The 11,420-nt window shown below is 37.3% G+C and overlaps 1 protein-coding gene across 1 annotated transcript; it reads left to right on the top strand.

The window, feature by feature from the left end:
- The first annotated feature begins 80 nt into the window (after positions 1-80).
- Positions 81-9,456, top strand: LOC123886049. The gene is made up of 6 exons (XM_045935386.1): positions 81-857; positions 1,087-2,403; positions 2,583-2,927; positions 3,075-3,474; positions 8,792-9,003; positions 9,223-9,456. Exons 1-6 carry the CDS (start codon positions 81-83, stop codon positions 9,454-9,456), a joined length of 3,285 nt encoding a protein of 1,094 aa, XP_045791342.1.
- Positions 9,457-11,420: the final 1,964 nt, after the last annotated feature.

Here is an 11,420-nt window from a genome sequence, read left to right as displayed (position 1 = left end):
CGAGGCGGTGGGGTCAAGGAAGGATAATGGGTGCTAGTAGTGTGTCTTTTTCTTGTTGGAAAGGGGGGCGAGAGTTTCTTATGAAGATTATTTCTTGGAATATTAGAGGGCTAGGAGGCCCTGAGAAGAGGAAGGAAGTGCGTCAGATGGTGGGGGAGTTGAAACCTTTCATTCTGTGTATTCAAGAAACGAAGTTGCAAAATTGTGATACTTTTCTTAGCTCAACTCTTTGGGGTAGCTCTTCGCACGGTTTTTCTTATCGACCATCGGCTGGGGCATCCAGAGGGCTTTTAACCTTGTGGGATTCTTCTGAGGTGGAGGTGTGGTCGACTGAGAGCCGAGAGCATGTGTTGTGGTGTCATGGTCGATTCTCGAAGACAGGGGAAGAATTTTATATGGCAAATGTTTATGCGCCCTGTGATGATGGGGCTAAGCAAGGACTGTGGGAATCTCTTTCGGCGCGGCTCCTCTTGCTGGCAGGGAAGAGGGTGTGTGTGTGTGGGGACTTTAATGCGGTCAAACACATTGATGAAAGACGATCGGTTAGGGGTGGAAATCGGTCCTCAGATCATATCCCTTTTAATCAGTTTATTGAAGATAACATGTTGATTGATCTTCCCCTAATTGGACGTAAGTTTACCTGGTTCAAAGGGGATGGTCACTCGATGAGCCGTCTTGATAGGTTTCTTCTTTCCGAGGAGTGGTGTTTGAATTGGCCTAACTGTAAGCAAATGGCCAAAATGAGAGGGTTGTCTGATCATTGTCCTCTGGTCTTGTCTGCGAATGAGGAACACTGGGGGCCAAGTCCGTCACGGATGCTTAAGTGTTGGAAGGATATACCTGGGTATAAATTGTTTGTCAGAGATAAGTGGCTTTAAAAGATTGGCATAAGACTCATGCTCAAAATCTTCCTAGCCGTATAGATAATTTGAAGATCAGGCTTTCAGCTCTTGACGAGAAGGGGGGGAAGATGATCTTTCTGAGGAGGAACTTGTTGAGCTTCATGGGGTCTCGAATGACATTCACTCGCTTTCTAGGTTGCATGCTAGCATTAGCTAACAACAATCTCGTTCGCTGTGGCTCAAGGAAGGGGACGCTAATTCTAAGTATTTTCATTCAGTTTTAGCGAGCCGTCGTAGAAGGAATTCTTTGGCAGTTATTCAGGTAGACGGGGTTACGGTGGAGGGTGTTAATCCTATTAGGCAGGCAGTGTTTTCGCATTTTGAGTCTCACTTTCAGGCTCCTATTGTGGATAGACCTGGGATTGACGACCTTCAGTTCAAGAGGTTAAATCTGGTGGAGATTGGTGGCTTAACCAAACCTTTTTCGGAGACTGAGGTGAAGCAAGCGGTGTGGGATTGCGATAGTTATAAAAGCCCAGGTCCTGATGGTATTAATTTCAGCTTTATTAAAGATTTCTGGGTTGAGCTTCGAGGCGACGTGATGCGCTTTATTTCTGATTTCCATCGGAATGGCAGGTTGACGAAAGGTATCAACTCGACCTTCATTGCTCTGATTCCAAAAACGGATAGTCCTCAGAGGCTGAGTGATTTTCGCCCTATTTCGCTTGTCGGAAGCCTCTATAAAATATTGGCGAAGGTTTTAGCTAATAGGTTGCGTCAAGTGATTGGTAGTGTTATTTCTGAGTCCCAGATTGCGTTTGTGAAGAACAGACAAATTCTTGATGGTATTCTCATTGCTAATGAGGTGGTGGACGAGGCGCGGAAATCTAAAAAGGATCTTTTGTTGTTCAAGGTTGACTTTGAGAAAGCTTATGACTCGGTAGATTGGGGATATCTTGATGCCGTTATGGGGAGAATGGCATTTCCGTCTTTGTGGAGGAAGTGGATTAGAGAGTGTGTTTGTACGGCTACGGCTTCGGTACTTGTTAATGGCAGTCCGACTGATGAATTCCCTCTTAGGCGAGGGCTTAGGCAGGGTGATCCGCTCTCTCCTTTCCTTTTTCTTCTAGCGGCTGAGGGCCTTAATGTGCTTATGGAGGCTATGGTGGCTCGTAATTTGTTTACGGGTTATAGTATTAGTGGACAGGGGTCGGTCTCGGTGTCGCACCTTCAATTTGCTGATGATACTCTCTTAATGGGGATAAAAAGCTGGGCAAATGTTCGGGCTTTGAGGGCTGTTTTAGTGCTTTTTGAGACTATGTCTGGATTGAAGGTTAATTTTAATAAAAGTATGTTGGTTGGCGTTAATATCTCTGAGTCCTTGTTATGCGAAGCTGCGTCTACTCTGTGTTGTAAGGTGGGAAAGATTCCTTTCCTTTATATGGGTCTTCAGATTGGGGGTGATCCGCGTCGTTTGGTGTTTTGGGAACCGATGTTGACTCGTTTAAAGAACAGATTGTCTGGGTGGAAGAGTCGCTTTTTGTCTTTTGGTGGTCGTCTGGTTCTGTTAAAATCTGTCTTGACCTCTTTACCTGTCTACGCCCTTTCTTTCTTCAAAGCTCCCTCAGGTATAATTTCCTCTATTGAATCTCTTTTCATTAAATTTTTTTGGGGGGGGGGGGGTGTGAGGATTCTAGGAAAATCTCTTGGGTTAGTTGGAAATCTGTTTGTTTGCGTAAGGAGTATGGAGGCTTGGGGGTTAGACAGTTGCGTGAGTTCAATATAGCGTTGTTGGGCAAGTGGTGCTGGAGGATGCTGGTGGATAGAGAGGGACTGTGGTTTAGAGTGCTGGTAGCTAGGTATGGGCTTGAGGGAGGTAGTTTACGAGCGGGTGGTCAGAGAGGATCGGTGTGGTGGAGGGAGCTAGTGCGTATTCGGGAGGGTGTTGGTGAGCCAGGAGGCAGTTGGTTTAGTGAGCATGTTTCGAGGAGGGTGGGGGATGGGTCGGATACTCTTTTTTGGACTGATCCATGGTTGGATGGGATTTCGTTGAGGGAGCGGTTTGGGCGCCTTTTTGAGTTGGCTGTGACCAAATCTCACTCGGTCGCAGAGATGTTTACTTTAGGTTGAAGGGCATATGGGGGGGCGTGGGAGTGGCGGAGGCGGTTGTGGGCGTGGAAGGAGGAGATGTTGGGGGAGTGTCATACTTTACTTCTTGACATTTCTTTGCAGGATCAGGTTATTGACAGGTGGCACTGGAGGCTTGATCCAGACTCAGGTTATACGGTCGGGGGAGTTTATCAGCTTCTGACGTCTCAGGAATCAGTTACTTTGGAAGATGCTGACAAACTTATATGGCACTCTCAGGTTCCCTTGAAGGTTTCCATCTTTGCGTGGCGTTTATTGCGGGACAGGTTGCCCACGAGAGCTAACCTGGTTTCTCGTGGCGTTTTGTCTCCCACGGCTGCCACTTGTGTTTTTGGATGTGGAGCAGCTGAGTCGGCCCATCATTTATTCCTCTCCTGTAGTATTGCTGGATCGCTTTGGGATTTAGTTCGTGCATGGATTGGCATTTCCTTGGTGGACTCCACGTCTCTGCGTGATCATTTTGTTCAGTTTACGGCCTCGTCAGGTGGATCTCGAGCGCGACGGTCCTTTCTGCAGCTTGTTTGGCTCGCTTGTGTTTGGGTGTTATGGACAGAGAGAAACCATCGGTTGTTCAAAGGCTCAACGGGCACACCTCATATTTTATTGGACAAGATCAAGCTTTTCTCTTTTAGGTGGTTGAAGACGACGAACATCACGTTAGCTTTAAACTACCATAGCTGGTGGTCTAGTCCATTGTTGTGTTTGGGCCTTGTATGATTTTATTTTTGTAACTCTCTGACTCTCTTGTAATTATTTAGTCTACCTCGGTACGTCTTGTGCAGGGGAGGCTGTTTATGTTAATATATATCATTTTGGCTTCTTCAAAAAAAAAAAAATCTCTACACCATCACACCTCTTACAGAACCATGCGTTGACACCGACAACTGTTATCGAGTCTTCTCCATCTAATCTAATTTAACTAGTAATAAATGAAATTATAAGTTACTGATTATTTATTTTAAGTTAGATTTTGATAAGTTGACATTAGAAAATAAATGAAATTATATAAAATATGAATATTTAAAAGAGTTTAATTGTTGTGCACTGTCGGTGTAATTTTTTTTTAGGGTAAATGATCATTTACCCCCCTGCAAAAAAAGTAAATTTTCGTTTACCCCCTGCACAGATTTTTTTTCTGTTTACCCCCTTGCAAAAAATAGATTCCCTCATTTCGCCCCTGGGTGTACAGCAGGACAAGTGACTATGCAAACCTGTTGACGTGACTTGTACATGTGGAAAAAATCATTTATATTTATTTTTTAAATTCCACGTCAGATAATATTTTTTAAAAAAATAAAAAATATTTTTTTCCTACAAAATAAAAAAAAATTCTGTTTTGTTTCCCCAAAATTTTTTTAAAAAATTCCTACAAAAAAAATTAATTTTTTTGTCATACAAATGATTTTAAAAAAATTTCCTCCCAAAATAAAAAAAAAAAGAATTTTCTTATTTTGCTCCCAAAATAAAGATTTACTCCGAAATAAAGTTTATTTCCGAAATAAAAATTTTAAAGATTTATTTTCAAACTTTTTGAATTAAAAAAAACATAATCTTTATTTTTTAAAAACAAAACTTTATTTGTTGTTATTCTCTTTGAATTAAAAAAAATAGAAAAAGATTTTCAAAAAAAATATAAAATAGAAAAACAAGTTTTATTGGTGTTTTCTTCTTCTATCAAAACCATTTGTCCTAAAACTAGAAAAATATAAAGAAGCAGAAGACAATAATGAAGTAGAAGATGATTTCGGCGACTGAAGAAGACGACGACGAATACAATCATGACGGTGGAAGCAAACGATTACGGCGAAGATTCTGTTTTTTTTAATTCAAAAAGATTTGAAAATAAATCTTTATTTTTGGAGTAAAATAAGAAAATTCGTTTTTTATTTTATTTTAGGAAAAAAATACTCAATAATTTTGTATGAAAAAAAATGTTATTTCTAGGAAATGTTTTTTAAAATTTTGAAAAAAAAAATTCGTTTTCTAAATTTTGTAGGAAAAATAATTTTAATTTTAATTTTTTTTAAAAAATATTATTTGACGTGGAATTTAAAAATAAATATAAATGATTTTTTTCCATGTGTACAAGCCACGTCAGCAAATTTGCACAGTCACTTGTCCTGCTGTACACCCAGGGGGCGAAATGAGAGAATCTATTTTTTGCAGGGGGTAAACAGAAAAAAAAAATCTGTGCAGGGGGTAAACGAAAATTTCCTTACTTTGCAGCAGTGTTTTAAAAACCGGACCGGACCGGCCGGTCGGACCGGTCAGACCGTAAACCGGAAGGTCACCGAGTTGGTTCGCTAACTGGACCGGCCATGTAATCGAACCGACGTGAACCGGACAAAACCGGACAAAACCGGAAAAACCGGTGAACCGGCGGTTTTCAAACCCGGCCGGTTTAAATGCATGATTTCAAAAAAAAAAAAAACTAAGAACCCAAACCGTTTTGCAGTCAAAACATGAAGAATAAATTAAATAGAAACTGAACGAAGAAGTGAAGATTTTAGATTTGGAAGAATTTTTCAGTTTTCTAAGAACAAGAACAATATATGAAACTGAACAAATTTATAAGAAATTAAATAGAAACAAAGGAAGTGAAGATTGAAAGTGTAACATAGATTTAATCTTGCAATTTTAGAGTCAATTTTTTTTTTATTTCATGATGATCTTATTACTTCTCATAAGTATTAATGATGTATGTCATGGAAATAGAAGAGTAAAAATAGAGAAAGAAGAAGTGAGATAGAAAGGTGAAGTGAGATCTGATGGAGCAGCAGAAGAATGAGTGGGTAGGCGGCTGGAAGAAAGAAAAGAAGATTAGGGTTCAGTTCAATTAGTGGTCTTATTTTAAGAGATGGTCATTGGGTACTTTAGGCCCATATATTATTTTTGAAACATAACTCATATATAATAATAGTAAGATGTTTTCTCTCCCCACCTCCCATTAATCTTTTATACCCCAATATTTTAATTTTGCCCTTGCAGAAAAATTCAGTTCGCAGAAACTGAATTTTTACTAGTGCAAATTCAGAGTAAATTTCGGGTTTTAAAAACCGAAATTTATTTTCAAGACAAAAAAAAATCAAAAACTTGCTTAACTTTCTTACACCATCTATATTTTTATTAAAATATATTAGAAAATAGAAATAGACCTTATTAAAAAAATTATTTGAATTTGTATTTTGTACTATTTTGTTATATGTGTGATGATTGATTATGTTTAGAATTTGTATTTAAAGAATAAATTTGTGAAATTATGATATTCTAAAATTTTCAAAATTTTTTAGTTGTCATGATTTTTTTTGAGACGAGTCATCCGGTTTAATACCTATATAATTTGGTTAAAGAGACCGGTTCATTCCACCGATTTAATCCGGTTTTATCCGGTTTGTCATGCGGTTCGACCAGTAGCTTAGTGGTTCGACCAATGAACCAGTGACCCAGTACCCTCCCCGGTTCGATGACCGGTCCTGTTTTTAAAACACTGCTTTGCAGGGAGGTAAATGATCATTTACCCTTTTTTTTACACATACATCCAATGACGCGTTGCCACATCATTTATTGAATGTGACATATCATGTATTTTTAATTATCACGCATGATGTGTTGGTATATTATTGGACGCATGTGCAAAATAACTTTACACCGACGGTGCATATAATATAAATTAAATTCTATTTAAAATATGATTATTTAATCTAACTAGTAATATGATTATTTAAAATATGAATGAATAACAAAAAAGTATTGTAAGATATCAATACGAATTACGTCATGGACACAAATCAATGTCAATATAAAGTAAAAATACAAATCATTCATTTGGTTACATAATATGGAATTAGGTATGAAATGAAAGTTACATTCGCACAACATTGTTGATCAACATATAATTAGACATGATTAAATTACAACTTAGACTTCAAGAAACATATGAAAGTTGAATTGATTTACAACTTATAGTTGTATAATTATTGAACAATTGAAATGAAAAATTCGAACTGGTAACTTCTAGATTTAGGTAGTACACATAAAAAAGCATTTTGAAATTAAGTTATAATCTTGAAAACTTGACTGACATTTGGATCAAATCATTTGAATTGAATTTGAATCCTATCTTCTAATTTGATACCGTTGTCAAAGCAAAAGTTTTTCCACCCAGCAACAATTTTGACAATTTCCGTAGCATTTTCTGGATACTTCAAGTGTAATTTTGAGCTGTTTTGTCGTGGGACTTCCAGGATGATGTTTTTAAAGTTGAAATCACGAACATACCTCGACAATTCATTTGGTAAAGTCTAAAAAAGTAAAGTATTAGATTGAATGTGATTGAAAAAAATAAAAATAAAAAATTGATAAACAAATTAAAATCTAAAATAAGTAGAAAAGAGTATAGTAAAACTAACAATTTGTGTTGTGGTGCAATGGTTGAAATCAGTAAGACTGAATTCAAAGGTATGTGTATCTGGAACTTTGTAATCCTTGTATCCAAATGAAGTAAATGTGACATTGTAAATATTAGGTGCATTTTCAGGTTGATCATGTGTATTGTTCACAGAGTTTTCATCCATTCTTTCATAGTAATCCAGACCATTATGGGCGATGAAAGCAGCAAAGTCTGCATCGATTTCTTCGTGATTCTGACTTTGCAAAAGAAAGACAAGTTGTTGGAAAATCGAGAGTAGGGGTGTCAAAAAAATCCATTTATCCATTATTCATCCAATCTATTTACTAATGGATCCATCCGATCCATCCATAAGTAAAAACAATAATCCATTTACTAATAATTGAAAACAGGTTTATAAAAAAAAAAAACAAAACTGATTTTTAATATAAGAAAACAGGTTTTTTAAAAAATTTAAAACAAAATAATAATTGAAATATTATATTTATTATTAAATTAAAATAAAAAAGAGAGGTGGAAGGAGGTGGCCGGCCGCCGGAGCACCACCATCGACTGCCGCGTCGGTCACCGGTGTTCCGCCGAACGCCGTCGTGGGATTGCCGGAAAATCTGCACCCGCCGCCGTGGGCCGCCCGCGCCGGCGCCGGAGGTCCGACGTTGACCTGGCTGTTTATTTTAATTTTTTTTACGCAACAAATTTTACTAGCTTAATAGAAAAAAATTGACAATTTTTCTTTACTCCAATGTAAAAAATGAAAATAACAAACTTGAAAGAAAATTGATCCACATTTTTTTTCTTTCCTTCGGATTTTTCCAAGGATTTTGGTTTTCAACTAATACCTTTGTCAATTCGAGAGAGAGAACTGATAAATGTGATTTCTGTATTTGTATCACAATTGTCAAAATAATTGTTTTGAAACAGATTAAAGAGAGAAAGAGAGCACGAAGTTCATGCCATGAACCACATTAGAAAGAATGGTTCCTGGGTTTAAGCTTCTGCACAACTCATCTCTTATAGTATTTGTTTTTTCTACCTAACAATCTTCACTCTACCCCAACAACTGAATTTTAAATGACAAATATGCCCTCATATATAATGTAAAACTGAAAAGAAAAAAAAAATCATTCTCTACCCTACTCAAAGAAAGTGTTCCGGTGTGAGTTTGCCAAAATTGAGCGGTAAGTATATTTTACATACCAGTCCACTTTTTTGAAGTGTGCCGGTTCGATTTTACCGATACACTTTTCAAGTATGCCGGTATGAATATTTATACCGGTACACTCAACGAAAGTGTATCGGTATGCTTTCGACAGTTTAGTTTAATTTACATACCAGAACACTTTTTTCAAAGTGTACCGGTTCACTGTGATTTTTTTAATTTTGTTTTTCTCAGTGGTGCGCACTAGAGGAACAGACGACAGAATTAGGCATAACAGAGGACGTGCGGAGTCTCGACAGCATCAGGGGGAGCCGGAACACGATGAGCCTTTGCCGGCAGTGGTTGAGCAGCAGGTTGTGCAGCAAGGCTGGCCTGGAGGGCCGATCGATACGAGTCTTCTGACTCGATACGAGCAGCATGTTGCTCGTTATGTATGGTTTGGTCAGGTAATCAATTGTTTGTTTTATTATTATTTGTTAAGTTATATTGATCAAATTATTTTTAATTTGTATTGTTTACACTCTCGTTGCAACCGTTAAATCCTTATTTTGCATACAAATTAGGTGTTGAAATATTATTATAGTTCATTTTCAATGTCTTATGGTATGCATCCAATTATCCGGTCTAATTTATTATTCACAATGTATTTTTTAAAATATATGTAGGAATGTGTCGTGGGTGACAAAATTGAGTTAAGGATAGCATCTTTAGGAAGAAAGGTAGTTGAGAGGGTTCTTGATCACCATCCTGAAATTATTCAAGGGTGGTTGAATATTTCGGGGTTGTGCTGGCTTGAGCGGATTAGCTTGAAACTCACCAATCCGCAGCTTCTATCGGCATTTGTTGAGAGGTGGCACCCTGAAAAACATTGTCATTTCACATGTCGTTCGGCGAAATGACTATTACTTTAGACGATGTGGCATGTCTTTTGCATCTGCCTGTTAGGGGTCACTTTTATACTCCTGTATCAGTTACTCAGGAACAAACTGCGGGACTTGCAGTGGAGTTGTTAGATGAGGAATATGAGTTTGCATTGCGAGAGACTACAACGCAGAGGGGTGGTTATTTTTCCCAACAGTGGCTATATGAAAGTTATTAGAGGAATGCTAATTTGTACAGGAGATTTGACTGTGCTGTCAGGGCGTGGATGTTGATGTTGGTTGGATGTATCATTCTGACGGACAAGAGTTACACACGTGTGGATGCAAAATGGCTAGTTATGTTTAGAGATTTGTCTGCATGCCATACATTTTCATGGGCTAGTGCTGCATTGGTTTGTTTGTACGATAACTTGAACGATGCATCCTTGTTTACTACAAAGACCCTTGCAGGGTGATCACCGTCGTTTTGTGATCAAAATATTTTTAAAATAACAGTAGTACAAGGTAGTAACCTTGGTCGTTTCGCAAGGACTCGCAATCAGTTTAACAATGTTAGAATCAATTTAAAGGTTGCAAATCGGGGGTTTTCGGTTTTGAAAACAGTAACAACGATAACGAATTTAATCAATGTGAAAGTAATCAATCCATTGGTTTGAGGCAACTTCGTTTATTATCTATCACAGGTTCTCGAAAATATTCATTCAAGGGTTTATGCTTCGGTTGATCATAAAACTAATTAAACAAGCGAAAATTAGTATTATACGGAATTCAATTGATTAAGCATCATATATATCCAATTAACTATGACAGTGATCAAGCGTCACGAAAACAGAGTTAATATCCTAGCAAATTCCAATCAACCCTATTTCTAAGCGCGATAGTTTGTATCAATTTCTATTCAAATCAATTTTAACAAGCGGAAAATCAATTCGAACAATCTCAACAATACAAATTCGAAATAGAATAATTAAGCATCAATCTAAACGAAATAAGAGATATGAAAGTGATACACAACAGCATAAACATTCAAACGAATTTGCAATTGTAAACCGAACCTCAAGAATTCATAAACGGAGTTCCTTACACCAATGGATCGATAAAGATTTTTAGTTCTCCATAGTCAATGACGGTTGCTAGGGTTTTTCTAATTTCGTGAATACTGAATGATCCCTGACTCTGTCACAAATTCGTTTTTATACATCGAGAAAAATGGGCCACAAAACAATTGGGCCGAAAAATAAAGGATGTGCTGAAATAATTAAATTTTGGCAAGTCTGGGACATTGATGAGTAAATATGACTCCTTTACGCTCTGAATTGGCTTTGGACATCAACAAGAAAGTTGTAGCTCTTTGTCTTATCTTTCCAATGCAACTGACCGCGCCTTAATCCGATATTTCTAGCTCAAGTTATAGTCTGCGCAATGAGAATGTGTCAAATTACTATTTATTACGAAAATAAATAGCAAAACTAGACTCTAAACACAAGACATGATAAAAACATTAAAATAGCGGGAGAAGTCATAAAATTGCCATAGCACAGAGTGATTAAAAAGTGCACTAAAATGCACTGATCAAATTCCCCCACACTTAAGCTTTTGCTCTCCGTGCAAAACTCACAACGAAAAACTTAAAAATAAATTTTTTTAGAAATCACAAGCAGTCAACATATTCCAAGTTTCAAGCTTCAAACCTTGGGTTAAGATTCAAAGATTGGCACAATTCTTATCTATCAACTTTCAATAATAATCTTGCGTGTGTGTGTACTGTCTCCCACTGTCAACCACAGTAATGTCAAAATCCCTCTCTAAAACTACCATTCTAAATGCTAAGTTGTCATTCTTTTCCTATAATTTTGGATTTAACCAGAATTTCAGTCTAGGGGGCTATTTCCTTTCAAGAGATCCAAAGCTTTTCAATTTCAACTCAGGGACAACTACTTTCAAGCTTTATTATTGTTTATTATTATTATTATTTATTGTTT

This window comes from Trifolium pratense, linkage group LG5, assembly GCF_020283565.1.
Source record: "Trifolium pratense cultivar HEN17-A07 linkage group LG5, ARS_RC_1.1, whole genome shotgun sequence".
Lineage (NCBI taxonomy): Eukaryota > Viridiplantae > Streptophyta > Magnoliopsida > Fabales > Fabaceae > Trifolium > Trifolium pratense.
The sequence above is the reverse complement of the archived record's forward strand: the minus strand, read 5'-3'. Positions and strand labels throughout refer to the sequence as shown.

Excerpts from the sequence above, each read along its gene's own strand:
- LOC123886049 (XM_045935386.1), top strand. The coding sequence starts at position 81 with ATGAAGATTATTTCTTGGAATATTAGAGGGCTAGGAGGCCCTGAGAAG. Across the intron at positions 2,404-2,582 it reads TGTCTTTTGGTGGTCGTCTG|GAGTATGGAGGCTTGGGGGT; the intron begins GTTCTGTTAAAA and ends TGTTTGCGTAAG. Across the intron at positions 9,004-9,222 it reads GTTATGTATGGTTTGGTCAG|GAATGTGTCGTGGGTGACAA; the intron begins GTAATCAATTGT and ends AAATATATGTAG.